The 25,139-nt window shown below is 39.7% G+C and overlaps 1 protein-coding gene across 1 annotated transcript; it reads left to right on the top strand.

The window, feature by feature from the left end:
- The first annotated feature begins 2,278 nt into the window (after positions 1 to 2,278).
- Positions 2,279 to 7,979, top strand: LOC102079290 (nuclear factor 7, ovary-like). The gene is made up of 3 exons (XM_019351066.2): positions 2,279 to 2,439; positions 2,541 to 3,418; positions 7,473 to 7,979. Exons 2-3 carry the CDS (start codon positions 2,558 to 2,560, stop codon positions 7,977 to 7,979), a joined length of 1,368 nt encoding a protein of 455 aa, XP_019206611.1. The 5' UTR covers positions 2,279 to 2,439; positions 2,541 to 2,557.
- The last annotated feature ends 17,160 nt before the right edge of the window (positions 7,980 to 25,139 follow it).

Here is a 25,139-nt window from a genome sequence, read left to right as displayed (position 1 = left end):
TAACCTTTTTGAAATAAACTGCAAACACTTGATGAGCGTCATTTAATTTGCGTTTAATCACATGCTGCAGCATGGAGAGAAAGCAGCCAAGAGAGATGCCCTTGCCGTTGTCTCTACAGATGAAAAGCAAAGCATTTCTTTAAATACAGGGGCTGACAAAAACATTCCACAGCTCTTACATATGGCCCCCATCTCACAGGGAGGATCTATACCTTCAGCCCCATTCTTGAAATCTTCCTTTCAAAGAGAAAGTTAAGACTTTGTTTTTCACTTAGCCTCACCTAAAGATTTACATGCCGTGTGTGAGAAACACATTTGTGATGCTATTCTGTATGTACAGGGGCCATTTATATGGATACACCGTAATAACATGGGAATGGTTGGTGATATTAAAGTCCTGTTTGTGGCACATTAGCATATGTGAGGGGGCAAACTCCTCAAGATGGGTGGTGACCATGGTGGCCATTTGGAAGTCGGCCATCTTGGATACAACTTTTGTTTTTTCAATAGGAAGAGGGCCATGTGACACATCAAACTTATTGGTAATGTCACAAGAAAAACAATGGTGTGCTTGGTTTCAACATGTGGGGATGGGGGGTGCAGGATGCCCGATATCCAGCCCGATCCTGGAGTAAACTAAAAACAATGAGTTTTAAATAAGTCATTTAACAAAAAACGTCTTCATAATATTTTTTTCTTGATGCAAAAATGTGTATTGTTATTTTGTTAATTACATAATGCCCGATCCTTAATGTTGTGGGATATTATAATGAACATGGTAAGCTGAAAGAAAATGTCTAACATATATGGTAATCCTGTTTTTAGATAATACACAATTGTCTTTTTTGCAGGTTTAAGTATTGATTGATTAATTTGCAGTGGTTTAGTATTGAATGAAATACCTATTAAGTCCTCTTTATTTTTGACCATGATGTAATTGTTATTTCAATATTAACCATGGGTGCAAATGTTGTGGAAAATAAACACTAGAATTCAGGATTTTTTATCATTATTAACTGAGGGTGCCAAAGTGATGTAAAATCAATGTCAAATTTGAAGATTGATCCGATATCCAACTGTAACATTGTTTCAATATTAATTGAGGATGCAAAAGTGATGTAAAATCAATGTCAGATTTCAATGTTAATTGAACGGAATTGCCTGATATTGATTTAACATCATGTCAATGTCTTCTTACTATCTATGTAAGTAGAGGTCATTCCACATGAATTCAACCAGTACCTTGCACCTGACCAACAAACATCTGCCTGAAAAACTTCCAGCGGAAAGTTTAAAACAACATTTCTTACAAACTCAAATTGATTAAACTGTGCTTTGGGGAATATAAAAAAAGAGGGCTTAAAGTCAAAGGTTAAAATCCATCTAGAGCTGTTGTTTGTGTCAGATAGAATTTGATGTTGGTGTTGGTCTGATGAAAAAGTAGCTGCTCCAGTGTGGTAACTCAGGGGTGGGCAACTCCAGGCCTCAAGGGCCTGGCTAAATTACCTCAACGTCTCTTGAAGTTCTCCAGGAGCCCGGTAATGAACTAATAATTTGATTCAGGTGTGTAGATGCAGGGTGACATCTAAAACATGCAGGACACTGGTCCTTGAGACCTGGAGGTGCCCAACCCTGCAGTAACTGCTGGTTGTTCAATGAGAGGAGCCAAAAACACATTTACAATCTGTTTCATTTTTATAGGTCTGTAACAAAGTAAATCCACCTCATCACCACCTGTTTGTGTGACTGCATTACACTTCCACTGCTGGGAAATCTGAAAAATAACCAGAACAAAGTCTGAAATAAAAGCCGCCAAACAGCTGCACCACTGAGACACACTTTATTTTCTGAGCTTCTGAAAAGTTTTTCTGACCTGCAATAAACATCTGCGCTCTGCTTTCACACTCATGTTTTTGGAGATGAAATATCTTTTAGGAGCAGGCCTACGTCTCCAAACACTATCTACACAAACATATCTATATGTGATCCCCCAGTTATACAAGCTGTTTGTTCTCATTTTCCTGCCCCACCCTTCTTCCCCTTTTTGAATCCTTTCACTTCTTCACTTCTCATTAGTACATGGGGATCTACCAGGCCCGCCGCCAGTCCCCTCCAAGGCTTGTCCCAAATTGTAGCTCAGTTCATATCTAAGCGATTCACCTTTGTCTACTAAAAATGCTGTCAAACCTAAAATGAGGATGTGGGCCCAGCTAAGTGAAATAAGTGGAAGTTTAATGAAGCTCCGCCTTCTCATGTCACTCACCTGAGAGAAATGAGGAAACAGGCTGTTCCTCTTTCTCAGTAAAGAGAGACGCACAGACGATCAGACTGAGTTCAGACCAAACTAGCAGCTTCCTCTGAGTGAGTCCAGCTACAGGAGAGAAAAGTGGAAAACTCCAACACTGCTGCTTCAAGCTGCTGACGCTCCACACACTGAATGTAAGTTTGAGCAAAAACACGACTCAAAGGAAGTTTCAGTGAAGGTCGTAGAGGAGGGAGGGGAGCCAGGACTGACTGTACTTCCTGTCTGCTGTTTTCAGCTTCACTCACAGACTCAATGGCTTCCAGATCAGAGGAGGATCTCTGCTGTCCGGTCTGTCAGGAGGTCTTCAGAGATCCTGTTCTTCTGTCATGTAGCCACAGCTTCTGTAAAGACTGTCTGAAGAGATGGTGGAGAGAGAGACCAACACGCGAGTGTCCAGTTTGTAAGAGAAGATCTTCAAAGTATGATCCACCTTTAAACCGAGCTTTAAAGAACCTGTGTGAGTCGTTCTTACAGGAGAGAGATCAGAGAGCTTCAGAGGCTCTCTGCAGTCTGCACTCTGAGAAACTCAAACTCTTCTGTCTGGACCATCAGCAGCCAGTGTGTGTCGTCTGCTGTGCCTCAGAAAAACACACCAAGCACAGATTCAGACCCATCGATGAAGCTGCACAACAACACAAGAAGGAACTTCAGGAAACTCTGGAGTCCTTAAAGAAGAAGTTAAAGCTTTATGAAGAAGTTCAAGTGAAGTTTGATCAAACAGCAAAACACATTAAGGTCCAGGCCCCACACACAGAGAGGCAGATTAAGGAGCAGTTTAAGAAGCTTCACCGGTTTCTAGCAGAGGAAGAGGAGATCAGGCTGGCTGCACTGAGGCAGGAAGAGGAGCAGAAGAGTGGGATGATGAAGGAGAAGATGGAGGCTCTGAGCAGAGAGATAGCAGCTCTTTCAGACACAGTCAGAGCCACAGAGGAGGAGCTGAGAGCTGAAGACGTCTCATTCCTGCACAACTACAAGGCTGCAGTGGAAAGAGTCCAGCGCTGCCCCCTGCTGGATGATCCACAGCTGCCCTCAGGAGCTCTGATAGACCAGGCCAAACACCTGGGCAACCTGACATACAACATCTGGAACAACATGAAGGACATGGTCTCCTACATGATGTTTTTAACGAACACCTTTTATTGCATGTAATGCACAAACACACCAACAGAGGGCAGTAATATTCCTTCAACATACATTGTAAAATTACTATTACAACACTCCCACTTAATTTTACCATGGAGTTCACTTACTTGACTGCCATTGCTTATTTCTTTCCAAAAAAAAATATGCACCTATATCACAGTGTTACTAGAAAATAAACATTTTCTCTTTTGTTTTGAACTCACACAAAAAAAATGTACTGTGTCCATCTTAGACAAAACTATTATTCTTCATTACACTTATATGCTTGACATCTTAACATAAGCATAATATAGGCATGTTAAGGATAATCCTTTTTAAACTGAACACAGTCCAATCTTCTCTCTGAGATACTCAAACCTTTGTCTAGGCAGTGGTTTGGTTAAGATGTCAGCCTTCATGTTCTCTGTACAGCAATACTTCAGCTGGATTTGTCCATTTTGCACACATTCACGAATGTAGTGGTAACGAATGTCTATGTGCTTTGTTCTTGCATGATCAACAGGATTTTTTGCGATTGCAATTGCTCCTTGATTGTCCTCCAGGATCACTGTTGCTGTGGTTTCCATTCCAAGTTCAGTTAGTAGTCGTCTTAACCAAACTCCTTCTTGTGCGGCTTGGCTCAAAGCAATATACTCAGCCTCTGCAGTTGAAAGTGCAACTGTTGCTTGTTTCTTGCTAAGCCAACTAACTGCACCTCCTGCAAGTAGAAAGATGTTTCCAGTTGTAGAACGTCGATCGTCCTGATCACCTGCCCAATCAGCATCTGAATACCCAATCAAGGTTCCTGTTTCTGTTCTTTGATATTTGAGTCCCAGGTTTAGAGTTCCTTTCAAATATCTCAGGATTCTTTTCACAGCTGTAAGGTGTGTAGTGTTTGGGTTTGCATTGAATCTTGACACCACACTCACTGCTTGTGCAATATCTGGTCGTGTGGCCATGGCAGCATACAATAAACTTCCAACCATTGACTGATACATGCTTGGGTTTACAGGTTGACTGACATCATCACTCTTTCTCAATTTGACATTTGTGTCGGCTGGAGTTCCTACAGGATTGGCACTGTACATTCCATACTTTTGTAGTATGTTTTCAATATACTGTCTCTGATGAAGCACAACATGGTTTTTGGTCTTGTCTTGGACCACTGAGATGCCCAGAATGTACGATAGCTCACCCATGTCCTTCATTTTGTAGTGTTTCTTCAGAGTGTCCTTTAAGTTCGTCATGCTCTCTGCTGATTCTGTAATCAAAATCAGATCATCAACATACACAGCCAATATTTCCAACTCCTGACCTGTTCTAACAAACACACACTGATCTGAGGTACTCTGTGTAAAACCAATACTTTTCATGAACTCTCAAAAAGCTTTGCTCCAGCAACGTGGAGACTGCTTCAGTCCATATATTGACTTGTTTAGTTTGCACACTAGATGTTCCTGTCCAGGTTTGATGTAACCCTCCGGCTGCTCCATGTAGATTTCCTCTTCCAGGTGTCCATTCAAGAATGCGGTCACAACATCCATTTGATGCACATTCAGGTTGTTTTGCACAGCAAATGATAACAATGTACGAATTGAACCAAATCGTACAACTGGAGAGAATGTTTCATCATAGTCTGCACCATAAATCTGTGAAAACCCTTTGGCAACAAGTCTGCACTTGTATCTTTCCACTTGTCCATCACTGTGATGCTTAACTTTAAAGACCCATTTTGATCCAACTGCTTTGCGATCCTTTGGTAGATCCACTAAGTCCCATGTGTCATTTTCCAGCAGTGACTCATATTCCAAATCAGCTGCTTCTTTCCACTCCTTTGCATTTGGACTTGACATAGCCTCTTCCAGTGTTTTTGGTTCTGTGACACAACAGAGGTTTGCATAATGATCAACTGTAGCTACATCAGCAAACTCCTCAAATCCATATCTCTTTGGAGGTCTTCTGATCCGCTGATCTCCTTTCGCAGCATCACTGGCGACAGTCTCCTCAGTACTTGTTTGTCTTTCATCCGTGTGTAGTGTCACCTCATTCCCAAAACAGAGATCATCTTCACTTTGTTTGCATTTAAACTCTGTTTCATTGAAGACCACATCTCGTCGAATCAGTATTTTTCCTTTTTGCTCATCCCACAGTCGGTAGCCTTTTGCATTGGTTGCATATCCCAGGAAACGAACTTTCACTGCCTTTTTGTCCAGCTTCTTTCTCTCTGTGTCTGGAACATGAGCATAAGCAACACAACCAAATACTTTCATATGGCTAACATCTGGTTTTTTTCCATACCATCTCTGATAGGGTGTTTCATTCTTTAAAGCAGATGTTGGGAGCCTATTCTGTATGTAAGCTGCAGTAGCAACAGCTTCTGCCCAGAATGTGTTTGGCAACTTTGCATGTGACAGCATACTTCTAGCTGATTCCACTAGAGTTCTGTTTTTTCTCTCTGCGACACCATTTTGCTGTGGTGTGTGTGGTACAGTCATTTCATGGTGGATGCCTTGAGCTTTCAAATATTCTTGAAACTCTTTAGATGTGTATTCCCCACCATTGTCAGTTCTGAGTCTTATTACTCCCTGTCCACATTCATTCGAGAAGATTCTTTCAAACTCTTTGAACTTGCTCAGGACTTCCGTTTTTTCTCTTATGAAATACACTTTACAACATCTGGAGTAGTCATCAATGAAAGTTACAAAGTACTTTTTTCCTCCTATGTAGCAATGAGTCCTTTTGAACTTCACTGTGTTTCCCTTCTTGGCAGCAGCTCCCACTGAGAAAAGGTTCATTGATAATTTGGGAACATACAGCACATCAAACATTGTGACATCTTTTCCATCACTAACTCTGAATGACATTTTCATTGTTATGTTGCCCAGGCCTAAAGCCTCAACTACTCTGCCATCACCGAGTTTCACTGTTTGTGGTTCTGAAAACTCTTGGTAGTTCTGTAGAGCTTCTTTATTCCATGTCATGTGTTTTGACGCTCCTGAATCAATTAACCATTCTTCTTGTTGTGCATCACTTTTACATGACTCATTTACAACAAAAGCTCCCTCATATGAGTCCTCTTTGTCTTTATACAGCACGCTTTTAGCCTTGTGGGTTTTGTATTTCTTTTTAATGCTTGGACAATCACGCTTGATATGTCCTTCCTTCCCACATTTGTAACATCTCCATGAGTCGGAGCTGTTTGCTCCCACTGTTTTTGATCCACTCTGCTCATTTCTATGCATCTGAGATGACATAGCTGATACACTACTGGACACAGTGGTGTTGTCAGTAAGCACTCGCTTTTGTTCCTCATTTATCAAGGCTTGTTGAACAAACTGTAGTGTCAGACTGTCCATCTTTGTCTCCAAAGCAGTAACAACAGTTGCATAGCTGGGTGGCAAACTACCTAGAAGGGTGACAATTTGATCTTCCTCTTCAATTACAGAACCTATTGCCCCTAGCTGATCAGTAAGTTCCTTCATCCTTTTTAAATGATCATTGAGATGTTCTCCTTCCTTCATTTCACACCGGAAGTACTTCTTCTTCAGAAATAGCTTGTTGGCAATAGTATCTCTTTCAAACTGTGCTTTTAGCATCTCCCATGCTTCTTTGGGGGTCTTACAGTTTGTTATCAAGTACAATTGGGGTGTACTTACATTCAGTACCAGCACTGAAAAAGCCTTTTCCTTCTTCCGTTCAAATTCAGCTCGTACTTGGGCATTAGCATCCGCAGCTAGCTGCTCCGTCTCCTGTACCATACCCCATAGTCCTTTTGCCTTCAACAGGTGCTCCAGTTGAAATTTCCAGGTTGCCCAATTCTCCGGTCCGCTCAGCTTGTCAATAAACATTCTATCTTCCATTGTGAATCCCACAATCCTGTTTATGACTCCCAAAAAACGTGTTAGCAGCTTCCCTTGGCGACCTCTGGGCCCATAACCTGATGTTTTTAACGAACACCTTTTATTGCATGTAATGCACAAACACACCAACAGAGGGCAGTAATATTCCTTCAACATACATTGTAAAATTACTATTACAACACTACACTCCTCTCATTCTGGACCCAAACACTGCTCATCCAAACCTCATCCTGTCTGAAGATCTGACCAGTGTGAGACGAGTAAATAGGCAGCAGCGTCCTGATAATCCAGAGAGGTTTGATCATTTCTACTCTGTCCTGGGCTCTGAGGGTTCAGGAACTCACAACTGGGATGTCGAAGTTGGAGACAGTACAGGGTGGGACCTAGGTGTGTTCGAAGAGTCTGTGCAGAGGAAGGGAAACCATCTGTCTGGATTATGGACAATGTGGTTTGATGGAAGCAAATACTCAGCATGTTCACCATCAGCTGTCACTGCTCTCTCAGTAGAGAAGAAGTTCCAGAGGATCAGAGTGAATCTGGACTGGAACAGAGGAAAGCTGTCATTCTCTGATCCTGATACTAACACACACATACACACCTTCACACACACTTTCACTCACAGGATGTTTCCATATATTAACACTTATGATAAAGCCAAGGTGCTGCCATTGAAGGTTAAGTGGAGCAGATGAGTTGAGGATGATGATATTTCTAATGTTGTTTCCTGTCAGTGAATTGAAGCTGTTAAACTGCAGCTGTCCTCCTGCTGCCTCGTTGTTCCAAAGCTCTTTGTTTCTCTTTTAGTTCTCACTGTTTCTTTCTGTTTCTGCTGTCCACCTTTTCACATGGAAAATCATTTCACTGTTTCTCACTGAATGACTCCCCAAACTAGATTTGAAATTCTATCAAGTTTCTAATCATTACAAGTGATTCATGTTTCTATTTGATTTGTCTAGATGGAGGTGATTTAGTTTGTTCGGACATGGACTGACATGTGTGAGTAATGTGTGGCACAATTACGAAATAAATATAGCATCTGTAATGACATTATACAATATTACAGTGGCATTGGACATTTTTTAAAACTGTTTATATGAGACGTCCAACATATTTCATAGTCAACTCTCACGAAGAAAAGTCGTTATATACATAAACTCCATTTCAACATTATTGAAAATAATCTTGACCTTATATTTTTTAGCCTGTTACTAAACATTGTGAATGCTGCTATAATTTTATATATGTATATATATATACATATTTAGATCAAATCATTTCATTAAACTCTCACTTCATTTTCCACTGTGTTCAAAATGGGTTTCAAGCTTTTACAGAGCAATGTGAATTAGAATTATTTGCAGATAATAAAGTTATTTTTAACAACTTACATACATTACATGTCTCATTTATTCACAATATACAATGTTAACACTTTATGGCTTCTCTATAATTTAGCAAATTGCATTACAAGCATGTGCTACCCCTCTAATATTATATCTTCCCATCTGTGTCATTAGTAATTAGTGAGCTACTGTGTCAAATGCTTTAACTGAAATTCAAAAACACACTCTGAAAGCATATTCCTTGGTAACTACAACTACATTACCTATGTCTTAAAGCAGCATTATAACTATTGAGGTAAACATATTTAAACCCATACTGCCCCTCAGTCAATAAATGTTATTTTTCAATGAAATGTCAAACCTTTGCAAAAGCAGCTTTTTTATAATATTAAGGAAATGGGAAACCAGGAAGAGGTGTGTATCCCCAGTCTTATATATTGGTGTTTTTGTTGTTTACATTTGACCGGTTCCTGTTTGAAAAGATTTATTGTACATGTGTCACTGGTTTTCTGTTTCTAGTACCCACATCAGTTCCAGTCCAGTCACGGGACTTTTTATTCTTGCATTTTTAAAATTTCCTTCATTTATTAAGAACTGCTATAATAAAAAGGGGCAGAGGTTTGTGGCTAATATCTCCATCTATACATTTCTTGTGATTTGGATGCACAATCCTATTTGTCACGGTCCTGGGTCAGTGACCCAGTGTTTTGATTTTTGTTTTATTATTAAGCTTTGATTTATTTAGTTTATCATTACTAGTCTTTTGTTTCATGGCTCTGTGATCTCCAGTTCTTAAGTTTTCTCTCTTTGTTCCCTCTGGTTACTAGTCAGTCATGTCTCTGCATGAAGCCTGAGTCATGCAGAGACATGACGGAGCACTTTGAGTCTGTAAAAAGCACTCTGTAAAAATCAACACTTCCCCGAGTTCATTTAACACTTTATTATTTCTAGAAGGGAGATGTGTCCTGCATGACACACTGTCGTGGATCTCAAAATGGTGGTGTGCCACTATGGGCAGAAATCTGTGCCATCAGAAACTGAATTTGAATAAGTTAAATTTGAATTTGAATTACTCGGATTGAATCTGAATTGTAACTTGAATGAAAGCTTTTGAAAACTGAATTTGAATTAGTCTAATTTGAAATTGAATTTATGGTTTGAAAATGAATTGATTTGCTTTGAAACTGCATTTTATCCTTTAAAAATTCAGCTCTCGAATAATTTCAGATTCACTTCTCACCATTCAGTTTCAGTTCTACAATTCAATTTCAGTTCCAAAATTCAGTTTTTTGGGACTTACATCCGGTTCCGGTTCAAGCGCAGATTAATAGAACTACAGACTGATAGCGTTACTGACGGAATCTACAGCGTCTTGAGCTGAATTAAGACTTCAGAAGTCATTCGTCATGTCGAATGACCAGCGGATAAACTCTCAGGTTGGTAATAAATGTATTACATGTATAAGAACAAGCGTCATGTTAACAAATGATAGCCGTACAGTAACCTTCATGCTTATTGTAGCTGTTAGCTAAAAACGCTAATTTAGCGTAGTTTGCCCTGGATTCAGCTTTGACAAACAAATATGATCGACTGTTTCTAGTAGAATTCCAAAGTTGTCATCGTGTACCCTGTCAGAGCCCTGTATGCTTGCAGAGACCCCTACAGTAAGGAAACATGCAAAACAGTGTCCAAACCTTTGTATTTTAGCTTTATTTATGTCTTACACAGCATCCCAACTCTTTAGCTAACTTAATAACTTTAGCTAAAGTGAATAGTTAGTCTAATTCATTAGTGCAGCATTACTGGATCACCTCTGTTTGAAGTGATATAATATGATATACAACTATCACTGTGTTTAACTACCATAATAATTCTTAGGGTACTGAGTGCATGCTTATTAGTTGTTTTTTTAAAAAACATACTGCTCCATTGCTATGTTTGACAGGCTGAAGTTGTCGGGTCACCTCCTAAATCGACCATCTTTTACAGGTGTTTTGTGCCAGAAATGGAGTGTCCACTGAAGATACTGAATCTCTACGCCTTGCCATTGATCCCTCCTGTGCCTTCATCTAGACAAGAGACATTAACTTAACCACTCTCACATGCTCTGTACCTACATCACCTTCCCTGACAGTCGTAGCTTGGCTCTTCTGAGGGTGAAATTATAAGAATGTGTTATTTTGCAAAGTGCTCTCTAGGGTTCCTAAATAAAATATGGCATTGAGGTCATTTCTTTTGAATTAATCCCTTCTTCTGAAATATAAGAACCTCTCCTGGTTTAAATGGCACTTTCTGTTCCTTACTTCCTGTTCCACTCCCAACCCCAAATAGATGCTGACAAGCTGACACAGTAATATGGAAGAGGGAGAGAAGCTGGAAAGGACTACTACAAATAAACCCAATGCCTAACAATGAAAAATGTAAAATAAGAACAATAATAATAATAAAGATAAAAGATGAAGTAACAAGTTTTTTGTTTTTTTGTTTATTCCAAATGATCATCCAGATGTCTGTGACATGTGATGACAAACACCATAATGGAAGGCCTTTGTCATCACATGCTTAAACTCATCATATATTTTTGCATATGCTGAACAGGCAGTCAGACATGCTGTAACTGTGGGGTAGAAAACTGCATGAACACCATACAGCAGGGGTCTCAAACTCCAGTTATCGAGGGCATGGAAAAGTTGCATGACACCGGCCCTCGAGGACTGGAGTTTGAGACCCCTGTCATACGGAATATGACAGGTGTGGTTGAACTTCATGAAGACTCTGAAGTTTCTCTTCTCTCCTGGCAGGACAGGAATGTGGCCTTGTCCTGTGAGCCACCGTAAGGATGTACTTAGAGTAGAACTGGACTGTCACCGGCCTCAGGCTCTTCACCTTTTCAAAGACAAAGCAGTCATTTAGATAAAATATTAGATATTGTTTACCTGTAAATGCACAAAGAGAATTTAGAAATGTAATTATTGTCAAGAGTGAACAAGTACTGATAATGTAATCTACAGCTGTGGCCAAACGTTTAGAGAATGAGAAGTGTTGTTTGTTTATTTACAAAGTTTGCTGTTTCAGTGATAGTTGTATATCATATTATATCACTTCAAACAGAGGTGATCCAGTAATGCTGCACTAATGAATTAGACTAACTATTCACTTTAGCTAAAGTTATTAAGTTAGCTAAAGAGTTGGGATGCTGTGTAAGACATAAATAAAGCTAAAATACAAAGGTTTGGACACTGTTTTGCATGTTTCCTTACTGTAGGGGTCTCTGCAAGCATACAGGGCTCTGAGAGGGTACAAGATGACAACTCTGGAATTCTACTAGAAACAGTCGATCATATTTGTTTGTCAAAGCTGAATTCAGGGCAAACTACGCTAAATTAGCGTTTTTAGCTAGCAGCTACAATAAGCATAAAGGTTACTGTACGGCTATCATTTGTTAACATGACGCTTGTTCTTATACATGTAATACATTTATTACCAACCTGAGAGTTTATCCGCTGGTCATTCGACATGACGAATAACTTCTGAAGTCTTAATTCAGCTCAAGACGCTGTAGATTCCGTCAGTAACGCTATCAGTCTGTAGTTCTATTAATCTGCGCTTGAACCGGAACCGGATGTAAGTCCCAAAAAACTGAATTTTGGAACTGAAATTGAATTGTAGAACTGAAACTGAATGGTGAGAAGTGAATCTGAAATTATTCGAGAGCTGAATTTTTAAAGGATAAAATGCAGTTTCAAAGCAAATCAATTCATTTTCAAACCATAAATTCAATTTCAAATTAGACTAATTCAAATTCAGTTTTCAAAAGCTTTCATTCAAGTTACAATTCAGATTCAATCCGAGTAATTCAAATTCAAATTTAACTTATTCAAATTCAGTTTCTGATGGCACAGATTTCTGCCCATACGCCACAAACAGTTTTATTACAGAAGCTCTCTCTTTCTAGTCTAAACAACAGTTTCTCAGTAACTTTCCATTAGAGACAGTCCCCTCTTATCTACATTTTCCCAGGCAAGCCTGAGCAAGAGTCTGCAGCTTTCTACTCCCCAAGGACACATGGTCTCATGCCTTTATTTTCAGGGCTGTGTCCACTTAATACTACTGTATATAACATCATAACTCTTATTATTGATAAAAGGCATAGAATTATTGAGACACTGCAAATTATTTAATCCCAACAGTCTGTAAGTGTAGTTGGTGTTCCCAGTTTTACTTTGAAAATCCATGTCTCATATCAATGTATTCAATTCAGATTTCCTTGTCTCATCCTGCCTAATTACTCCCAGCCCTGCTCTCCTTCTGTGTCTCATTCCCTTGTTATCCCTCTGTGTACTTGTTGGGTCTATGTTTCCACAAGCCCCGCTGTTTTAGAGAGTCATTCATCATGAAGAAAACAAGACAGTCAGCGATCGATCGATTTACTTGCAAGGGAGGCCACGTTGGTGTCTACCACGAAAATGACCCCAAATCCGGCCTCCACTTGCTGCCTTTTATTGGGAAAACAGTTCACACATCACAGCAAAACATGGTTCTAAGACAAGGCATTGTATGTATTTGTGAACATCTGTATGCATGTGAGATTGTGTGTGTGTGTGTGTGTGTGAAGAAAGAAAAATAGGGTCAAAATTCGTACTTGTAACTTGCAGAGATTCACACGTTTTTTTTTGGCTAAGTCCACGCACAAGTCTTTTTTACGCACACACAAATTCTTTTTACACATACAAATCCTGATTTACAAGTACAAAACTGATTTACAGGTACAAAATATTTATGACCACATTTTGAGCCCATACTCTTGGTGCATTTTGTACAAGTTCATACTAAAATAAAAGCAAATCAAAACACATCTATTATACTTGTATGCAAAAAAATACACTAAACCCAAAACATTTTGAGGTTAAGCAGTACTTTTTATTTAAACTATTAGCATAATTTTAAATCTAAGTATTTAAAGAAATATTGAAGAGTAATGTAAAATGCAAATTTATGCAGATTTCAAAAACTCCTTGGTTCTGAAAAAACGTGCAATATCAGAACATAAAAAACCTTTTATATTCAACAACTTAAAAAAAGATGGGGTTGTAGAATGGACCTTTTCACATTTACAGCTCAACATAAATAGACATCCAGAGTGGACAGCAGTGCAAATAAATGCAAACACGGCTTCATGACACTCCTCTTTTAACAAGATGGATGTCAGTGTACGCTGTTTCCATCACATTTAACCTGAGCCTGAATTTTGTGTCATTTCTATACAAAACTTAACACAAACATGAATGTTTTTGGTTTTTTTAACCACAAAACTGTTTAGCCATGTGTCATGCCGGGGTGGGTGTCCCCGACAGAATGGACAAACAGTATCCCACATTCTTGATTTTTAGTTCACAAACACTTCTTACAGCGACTAACTACTCCTAAAACTTTGGAGGTTTTAGCTCTATATACAGTAACGTTACAGTAGGATAAAAATAATTATCAGGCAAAATGTACTTCGTTTGTTAAAATAACCCCATCCAATACCACATGAGAATATATAAATATATAACTTTCTTTTGTAACCCTCAAACTGAATGGTAATGTAACGATACTCATTTTTCACTTTATCACAAAACTAAAACAGTACTTCCACATGTAATTGTCTCTAATGGAGGCTGAGTACACTAGATCTGCACTCCATGGTTGCTTGCGGCGCAGGGGGAGCGGGTTTTGTCAGGGATGCCTACCTTGGCACGACACCTGGTTTGGCAACACGTAGCAAGGCTCCAAATTTTTTCAGTGTAGAGTAACTCCAGACTGCCGACAGGTCTTGCACACAACAGCCTCTCTATCACGTGACACATACTGCTCAGATGTGCTAAGGTCACTACCTGGGTTACACCATGTTGCAGGTTTTGTGAGGTGCTTGTGTGATATTTAATGGATCAGATTATATTTTTTTTCTCCCCGATATCGGAATCGATAATTTAGGTCAGGATCAGACCAATAACAATAATGTATATCGGATTGGTCCATTCTTATTGTGAAATGTGATATTTAGAATCCACATATACCAGTATCATTTCCTAAATACTGCCAATACAAAGAAAGACAGAAGAATTTTAGGCAAAACTTTAAAGATTAAAAACATTTTAGAGGTGTCACCAGTGAGAGATGAACTGGCATTTGTGTGTCATGAATCTGTGTTGTGAGGGGCGCTGCTCTTGTGGCGACCTGCAGCAGGTGTTTATTGGTGTTTTGCTTTTTTTCTTTTGTTTTTAACTCTGTTCTTAACCGTGTTAACTTTTAAGTGAACGGTTTCCTTGATTCATTTCTTTTGTGGTTTTTGCTGAGATGGAGATCTTTTACACCTTATTTTTATTGTCGGTGGCAATGCTCACCTGGAGTCATTCACTCTCAATTACTTACATGCGTGAGGAACTACGTGGATTACGGTGATCCTGTTTTTCTTACGTACGATTCTTCTAATGTGTTAAAGATGGTGAGTTAGCGAACCCAGACGCGGACCTCTCATTAAAGTTGAACAATGTCTTTATTTACAGTGAAGCAAAACCAGTCCACAGTTATCCACAGTGCAAGTCCTTTCAGTGATCCTCTCTCGTTCTCCCCTCGTGATACGTGCTAGAGCATTGGTGTCCATAAAACTCCCAAAAATCAGCAAAGTCGCTCCTTCCGTCTCTCCATCTCGTTTGCTCCTGGGAACAGGCAAAAACAAACACAATTAGCCTCCCTTCGCTATCTACACTGTTTTTACCACTCTCTGCGCTAGAGTCACTACCCGGCTTGGGGCAATACTCCAGCGCTGTCTGTCACTCAGCTACACCATTAAATAGTCCTGCCAATGATGGTGGATAATTGACAGCAGCTGGCGAGGAATCGGTCGCAGGTGAGGCAGCTCAGAGCGGCAGCACTTCCAGGTCGGAGCCGGAGAAAAAACAGTGAGAGAGAGGAGAACACACACACACAGCCAGGTCGACCGCCCAGATAGCAAGGAAACATTGAAACAATGTTGAGTCAATATCAGGCGACGTCATTGAATCAACGTTGAAGTGTGACGTTGACCTAACGTCACTCTTGCACCCATTTTTAACGCTGAAACAACGTCAGGTTTTGATGTTGAATCAATGTTGAAACCTGACATTGATTCGACGTTATATTTTCTAACACTGTTGACATTGAAACAATGTCAGATTCTGATATTGAAACACTGTTGAGCTATGGTGTTGATTTTCCACCTCTTTCGCAGTTGTTTTTTTATTAAAACAAGAGTTAAATCATGACTGGAAATCTACCTTTCTTTATAGGTATTTTAACCAATACTAAACTACTGCATGTTTCCATCAATACTTAAACCACCTAAACACATAATTGCACTTATTCCTCAAACTGGACACCCTTTATAAAAATCAAATGTCTCACAATGTATCATGTCAATATTAATATCATAAAATAAGAAAGCATTGCATGTGATGTAACAGAGAAAAAGAAAACTAAACAAAAAATGGTCAATAGACATGTTTCGTTTGCCAAATACTTTATTAAAAGACAGTTTTCTATTTACATTTATATTTTAACATAACTTTGTAGTTTTTACTCCAGGATGGGGATGGATGATGTGCGTCCTGCGCCACCCAAACGGTCTGGGGCGTATCGGAGCCATTTCTGCACTGCCTGTGCAAAGACAAACTCTGACAGAGTTTGCCCCTAACTGCTGCGTCAGGCCATCTAGGACAAAAATACACACACACACAAACAAAAAAAGTGAATTAGAGCACATGAATAAGCTCTTGTTATCTGTCTTCAGCAGGGAGAAAGTATGTAAACTCCTAGGCTGATAAACATGAAAGTCACCAGGCGTAAATCTGCAAACTGCCGCATTTGATTCCCAAAGAGCTATGAGTGGAAAAACTGATAAGTCTTAGCATGGTGTGCCGTGCATCCTTTAAAACAAAATAAACATGGGGTCCTCGGGCTGTACAAACTACAACCCGAGGACTAAACAAGCCAAAGACCAAAGACTCCATCTCCAGATTAACCAGACATGAAAGTCTTGTTATTAAAAAAGACAAAGTAATATAGCAAAAACTGGACATAGGACATGTGAAACACACCCAGCAGATCAATCGATCCCTTCATTGTTCACTTTAGGCTCATAAAACTACAATAAACTGTAAAACTTACCAAATATGCATCTGCACAGCGCTGTCTCTTTAAATGCCCTTTTTTGCTTCGTCTGGTGCTTTGTTTTTTCCCTGCCCAGTTGAGTACCGAGCCCAGCTCGTTTGTGATGGCATAAGCCATTACACGGCGGACTCGCACCTCCACCTCCTATAGACACATTTTAAGAGATGGAATTAGTGTGTCTCATGTCTTAAATGTTTATGCAAGTGCTTGTGTGTATGCCGTTGTTATGCATTTAAATCACATCTGACAGCTATTACACTTTATAGTTACAAAGTGTACATAAGCTTAACCCTTGTATGGTGTTCGGGTCTGTGAGACCCATGCCATTTAGAGGCCGTTGCCCCTTTAGGCAGTATATACCATCAAAACCTGCAAAATATGGTATAAGGATATGTACACTTGATTAGAACTGATTTTATTTTTTTTATAACATTTTATTGACAAAAAACGAGAAGCACATTAATTCATAAATGTGATCAAACAAAGGTAAAAGGAAAAAATTAACCATGTTTGCTGTTCACATGGCTCGTAATTGGGATAAAGTAAACATCTGTTGAGTAATTTAACATAAAATTGTTTGATAGTGTTAATTGGAAAGCCAAAACTCTAGCGGGTCCACCAGACCCATGAACACTGGCTGAGTAACAAAAATACGAACACCATACAAGGGTTAATATACTGACCATTGCCTTATTTGCCTCTTGTGATTGAAGAGCTGCCTCTGCATTGTTTAGCTCCTCAATGTTGTGTAAGGGCAAATCCAAAGGGAGTACCCCAGCATCTACCGATTCATTGGAGCCGGTATTGCGGATGGCTCTGACCTCCTCACGGAGTTCGTTAAGAGATCTCGTCAGGTCTGACAGCATCGTTAACATCTTTTGTGAGGTCGCATCTGTTTCAAAGAACAATTCCAGAAAGATTAATGGCTTAAGCAGTGAGAGGCGAAAAACTAATATATCCATAAGTGATGGTGTAACATTCGGCATTCAAGTATTAGTTGTTTTAACTGCTAAAAGTGTTTGCTAGTTTTTGCCTGTCACATATATATGATATTTGTATATGTAGCTGCCATCACCAGTGCGTGAATATGTGTGTGAATGGGTGGATGACTGAATGTGTAAAGCGCTTTGGGGTCCTTAGGGACTAGTTAAAGCGCTGTACAAATATAGGCCATTTACCATTTATACCATGTAAAATCTGAAATTCAAAGATGTTCGAACTTGCCTTGTAATAGTGGCCTCACAGAGTCTCTGGAATCTACAGAAAAGCAAATCACAACAAGATGACATTCAGGAGTATAAACTGGTGTTTTGAAGATAAGTGCACAATGACATTGTGATTCAGCTTTAAAACAATTTTAAAAGCATACCATCTATAGGGAAGGCCTTGACATCAGACTCTGCATGCTGGGGAGATTGCAAAGCTGTGTCGTTTGGAGTGTTCTGCCGGAGTGGCGAAAGGTGCCGGAAGCTGGGAGGGGCATTATGATGCCTGCTGACAGTGGGCTGGGGGGAAGACTGCGGAGTGGTGAGGGCTGTTTAGAAAAAGATAAATTTTTTAAAGTATTTAAGAATACAGACAACTTGTCCAAAAAGTTTCCATGTGTCACACACAGATATGTACACAGACACTAGACATTATTTTATTACCTGGTATTTTCACTCGAGGTGCCTGGGGAAACCGTTTTTTTGTGGGCTGCTCATCCTCTGAGTCACTATATGTGTACAGGGGATTTGGTCTAAAGAAATAAGTAGAAAAAGTTCATAAGTAATTACAAATGTTCTTTTGGCATATTTTTTCCTACAGTTACAGTTTGATTTATAATAACACACAGGAAACGGAGATGTGCAAGAAGGTACAGTATACAAGGAATTTTTGAAGTGCATAAGTGTACACGGCTTTGCATTTTTAAAAAGTTTACAAACTTACACTTTTTGGACTATATTATGTGGTTATATTGCAGTATTCAAGCATCACAGATATGTACAAAAGACAAGATTATAAATTCTTAACAATCAAAGATATGTTTGTGAATAAAAAGGTTTTACTTGTGCTTTCTTTTAAGACTGGTCTGAGTTTCAGCTTCGGACTGAAGGTCAGACGTATCACAGTGTTCACTTAGTCCTATGTGTGAAGAGACAGTTACTGTGTGTGTATATGTGAGCATTTAAACACTGAATATACTAAAATTAACAGTATTTTGTCTAAGTCTGCCATTGTAGGAATTCATGGCACTGAGACAAAAACGTGACGCACAGTGTGACGTCAAAATTGGCGCAGACCTTTGACGCTGCGTTTTCTCCGTTTTTCTCATCCACACATAAATGCAAAAACGGAGTTTTCAAAAATATCCACCCTGGCAGGCGTTTTTAGAAATCTCCATTTTCAGTGACCAAAAACGCTGTTTACGTGTGGACGAAAGGTGCAAACGCAATTGGTAGGTGAGCGTGCAACGTAAAGTTAGGTGAGCGTGCAACGTAAAGTTTGAATTGAGTGTGAATTGAAGCGAGTGCTCTCCAATCATTAAAAGTAACAAAGTCCTTGAACACATTTATACAGTTAACTTTACGTTTATCAATCATATATCAAAGATTTAGAATTTTTTGTAGTACTGAGCAACTACAGAGCGAAAGTCTGGGTCAAGCGCCGAGGCGACGGCAAGAACAAAGGAAACCTCGAAGCGTTAAAGCTAGCTTTGTAAGGGAATATAACGAAGAAATTATGAAACGAAAATGTTTTCTTTGTTGATATACTTTGTTCGCAGCGCAATTTATTTGTTGCCGGATTGTAAGAAGTAGACACAATTTCGGGCTCCCACATTTTGTGGGAGCAACGTAAATAACAGTAAAAAACTCGTTAATGTACAACATTAACGAGTTTTTTAATGTTATTCAAATGCAAACATGGAAATAACGAGTAGAAAAAAAATCATTCATTCTTACCTTATACTAATCGTGGTGCGGGCCAGTGCAGTACATGAACTGATGCCTTCTCCGGTCAATTCCGCTGAGAGTAAATCAAATGTCCCGCTCTACTGTAGAAGACAATGAATACCTGGGGGGGTGTACCAATGTGAGAGTGATCGCTGCTTTAACTTCCCGGTCAACTATACATAAATTGCACGTAGACACGATTTTTTAAAGCTGGTGAACTAGACCAAGTCATTGATAACAAATAAACAATAAATCTACTTTCTCTGGTACTTTATACCCGATCAGTTGCAATGCAATTTAATGCTCAACTACAAATCGATGGTTTTTGATGGTGACCGGAGCCGAATGATCGTCAACTATAAATAGACGTTTTCTTGACGTTGTTGTTGTCACCTGGTCGACTACAAATAGATCAAATATCAATGACAAAAAAACAACGGTAAATCAACATTGTTACAACGTCCCTATAGTAAGACCGTCCGTTTACCACAGTATTTCAATGTTGTTACAACATTGGCATTTCAACTCCGACCATATACGACGGTTCGGATGAAAAATCAACATAGATTCAATGTCGTCTTGCTATCTGGGTTTAGTGATGTTAAGCCTTTTAACCTTTCTGTTTCAAATCTGACTGATTTACAAATGAAAAAACACATAAATATTGTCTTTTACATCCAATTGCCTCGAGTCCTTATGACATCCTCCGCACTATGCACTTGAAAATATAAATGTGATGAGCACCTCTTTCGTTGAATTTTGAGTGTTTTAATCAACTTTGTTACATCTGTGGTGTTCCCGGTATAAGTACAAGAAAATAATTCTTATAATATGACGTGTTAGATTTGTTTAGATCACAGGAATAAGGAAGGATTGGTCTGTGTGTTTTAGTTTGGCTTAGCTGCAGGCCTGAGAGTGTGTGTAATTGTTTAGAGGGAAAGAAATTTATGGACACTGGGGGTCTGTTGTTATAAAAGGAGACAGGAAGCTACAGTTGAAGATTGCTGATGCTGATGCTTGTACCTTTAATAAAAACTCATAATTGTTATATCTTAGAAGTAGGTTTGCAGGAGACTCTCCACATGCTTATCTGTAAATGTAAGACAACAAGAGGCCAATGGCCCAGTGGATGCAGAGTGGGGGTCTCAGTGTTTGTAATATGTTAACTCTGTTTTGTATGTTGTCTAAAGGAATTTGGTGCCGTCTCTGGATGCGAGTGGAATAAAAAGAACTGGGGTGAAACTGATTTCAGAACAGTTTTGGTGCCGTGAAACCCGGGATTCGCTCGAGGCCCAGAGAGGATGAATTGGCAGAACTGAGATCGTGAAACAAGGCAAACAGAGAGCTACCTCACGTGATTAAAAGGTAAGCACGACCTGTTTATTTTCGAACCGTGCATATTGTTTAAAGGCTAAATTATCTGTTCGCTAAGTTGAGCGTATCGCAGTGTAAATTCACTCAGTAGCATAAAGGGGCGGCTAGGTCCGCCCCGGCACGACTAAAGCAAGAAACTTTTGCTAAGAACTTCAGGTTGTTGTTTAGCGTGGGTGGATGACTGGATGTGTAAAGCGCTTTGGGGTCCTTTGGGACTAGTAAAGCGCTATACAAATATAGGCCATTTACCATTTAAAAAGGGAAAGCAATCCTGATGCACACACACTAGGGTGGTGGTGTGGTGACTGCAAGCTCAAAAGCTTTACTGTTTCAAGGAAAAACCTGACAGCACCACCCAGTCACGCCCACTTTAGGCTTTCAGCTTCTGAATAAGAGAAACAAAAGTTTTGAATATATCCAAAACATGAAAAGAGTCGTCCTCTTCACCCTCTGTAGTTACTGTAGAAACACACCGGTGATATGCAGCTTCAAAATGACCTCCTTCCAGTGCTGCGACACAAAAATGAGAATTTATAAATCGTACAGAAACAAAATGTCCAAAACAAAAGAATAAACCGAATCTCCAGTTTAAAGCGAACAAACTATCTATTCAGTCTACCAGTATTGTGGATTGTGCTATAAAATGAAAAACTCCATGCATTCAAAACACATTAACAAATTAACATTAAGAATATTATTTTTCAAGGGAACTTAAAACCCGAGTAATAAACAAAGATTAATGCTAACTAGTGCCCAGCACATTATAGAATTGGGCACTCCCTTAACCACAAGCAAAGCAGAATAAACGAAGTGAAAAAAGGGGAAGGGCAAAGCAGCAGCTCTTCTGTAACACAGCCCAGAGTAGCAGTAGTGGCCCTGCTGGAAGAAAAAAAAAAAGAAAAAAAAAGTGCAAACCAGGTATCTAGAATGTGCAATAAATTGTGCAAAGTCGTGTTAAAACATTGACACTGACCATTTCCAGTCAGATGATGGGGGTGTGATTAGGCCTCACTGAAAGTAGAAACCTATATTTAACAGTCTTTTGTGCATTACTGCACGCTTTGGATAGAACTGTTCCCTCTTTGGAAGGCCATGACAGAAACTGTATCCCATGTACTAAACCCATAAATACTCATCAACCTATATTCTCTCAGACCAGGGCCAACAGTTTGTATTCTCTGTATTTAAAGGAGCTGTCAGACAATGGAATTTCTGGAAGAAAAAGACTTCACAACATCATCCCTAAAACTACCCAACCTGACAGAAAGGATGAACCATTAAGGTAAAGATTGTTTCATATGTTGTTCGGCTCAGAGATTATTAAACCTCCGTCAGGGCCGGCGTACAATCACAGATTATGTAATAGACTAGCTGCAGAGGCAGGCTGGCTGGGTCAAGCCCTTCAGGGAGTTTACCTCTGTTCAAATTCAAATTCAAATTCAAATTTTATTTGTCACATACACAGTCATACACAGTACGATATGCAGTGAAATGCTTACACAACTGCGCGTAACCTAAAGAAAAAAAGAAAAGGCTATGAATAAGATAGGAAATAAATATGAAAATTAAAAAGGGTAAATTTAACTAGGAAGGAATAAAATAAAATATATATGAATTTGTTGAAAATAAAATAACTGTACAACACACATTAGAATGAAGGGTAAATTTACCTGGGAAAGAATAAGATAAAATATATAAGTTAAAGTTGAAAATAAAATAACTGTACAGCAAAATACACAATACACAGTATAGAAATATATAAGAATGTATGAAGAAATATCAATATATAATAACAGCAGCTGTACGAGTATTGAATGGAAATGAAGAAATATAATGTCCAGTGTTGTGCAAACCACATTGTAGGTGTCTTGTGCAGTGCAAATATGCTTAAAGTGATTAAGTGTAAACAAAGTCCAGACTGTCCAGTGTGTGTGTAAGAACCATATGTGTGGGTCCGTTCTATGTGGTGGTGTGATTGAGAGACCATATCGCCTGCGGGAAGAAGCTCCTCCTCAGTCTCTCTGTGTTGGTCTTCAGGGAGCGGAATCGCTTTCCTGACCTCAACAGAGAGAACAGTCCGTTGTTGGGATGGCTGAGGTCCTTCACGATCTTCCTGGCCTTGGTCCAGCACCGCCTGCTGTAGATTGAGTGCAGGTCAGGGAGCTCGGAGCTATGAATGAAGCTATGAAAGATCAAATGGCCTCACCTGACAAGCCAGCCACCTTTGAGGAGTTAGCCTCTCTCTCCCTTTGTATTGATAATTGTCTGAGGGAGAGAGAGGGAGAAAAGAGTTATAGTTACCTATGTTCTCATGTGATTCACAAGCCCTGTCTTCTTCTCTCGGTCTCATTAAACGTCAACCAGGTCACTCACTTATTTCAGGCTCTTGTTGATTCAGGCTCTGAACATAACCCCTTGACTTGTATCTGGCTAGTTAGTTAAATATACCTCTCCTGCCCCTAGATTGCCCTTTTCTGGCTAGTGCTAACGGTAACCATAGAGAGACACTGCCTATTCGTCATCTGTTCATGGTTCAGGGTTCAGGTGTGGCCACTATTTATCATGACCTCCATCCAAGAGGTTTTCAATAACAGTAAAGCCCTGTCACTTCCACCATTCCACCACTGCACCATAGAACTCTTTCTCGGGTGATTGTGGCTCAAGAGTTAGGAGTTCGCCTTGTAATCGGCTTGAAAAGTCTCGCTCATTGTGTCCTTGGGCAAGACACTTCACCCATTGCCTACTGGTTGTGGTCAGAGAGCCTGGTGGCGCCAGTGTCCGGCAGCCTCGCCTCTGTCAGTGCACCCCAGGGTGGCTGTGGCTACAATGTAGCTTGCCATCACCAGTGTGTGAATGTGTGGATGAATGGGTGGATGACTGGATGTGTAAAGCGCTTTGGGGTCCTTAGGGACTAGTAAAGCGCTATACAAATACAAGCCATTTACCATTCTCAGTGCCAATCTACCCACCAGTCACCAGTACAATCTGTCAAAACTAGAATGAGTTGCCATGGAAAACTTCAATGGGTGCAGGGTTTGTTTTTGTAGGGGAAAAGGATGACTTGCTGTGCCCATGACTTCCAGGACCTCAAAGAAAAAAACATAAAAAAAATACCCCCTTCCACTCATCAGCTCTGCATTTGAGCTGCACAATATTCACCAAACTCCACCTCTGAAAAGCATGCCATTCGGTTCATGGTGTGCCAGAAATAAGGTACAGACTCTGCATCCTGCGTGACTTTTGCAGCCTTTATCCACACCTCACAGGCCATGGTCAAATATAATATTAGACTTTGTCACTGGTCACCCAGTTTCCTCTGGGAAAACAACCATGCTTACCGTCATAATCCCGGAAAAGCTCCGCACTGCTTCTTAAACCGAAAAAACACTGGTTGAACAGGTAATCAGGTTTTATGGGATTCCTATGGAAATACTGTCAGACAAGAGACTACAGTTTGTTCCACGGGTCTGGATGAAGTTTTGTATGGCCCTAGGGGCCAAAGCCATATCTCAGTTCTGGATATCTCCCTCAGGCTAATGGTCACCCAGATAGCAAGACGACATTGAATCTATGTTGATTTTTCATCCGAACCGTCGTATATGGTCGGGGTTGAAATGCCAATGTTGTAACAACATTGAAATACTGTGGTAAACGGACGGTCTTACTATAGGGACGTTGTAACAATGTTGATTTACCGTTGTTTTTTTGTCATTGATATTTGATCTATTTGTAGTCGACCAGGTGACAACAACAACGTCGAGAAAACGTCTATTTATAGTTGACGATCATTCGGCTCCGGTCACCATCAAAAACCATCGATTTGTAGTTGAGCATTAAATTGCATTGCAACTGATCGGGTATAAAGTACCAGAGAAAGTAGATTTATTGTTCATTTGTTATCAATGACTTGGTCTAGTTCACCAGCTTTAAAAACTCGTGTCTACGTGCAATTTATGTATAGTTGACCGGGAAGTTAAAGCAGCGATCACTTGGACTATTCCGCAGCACCCCT

This window comes from Oreochromis niloticus, linkage group LG3 (genome assembly GCF_001858045.2).
Source record: "Oreochromis niloticus isolate F11D_XX linkage group LG3, O_niloticus_UMD_NMBU, whole genome shotgun sequence".
Classification (NCBI taxonomy): Eukaryota; Metazoa; Chordata; class Actinopteri; order Cichliformes; family Cichlidae; genus Oreochromis; species Oreochromis niloticus.
The sequence above is the reverse complement of the archived record's forward strand: the minus strand, read 5'-3'. Positions and strand labels throughout refer to the sequence as shown.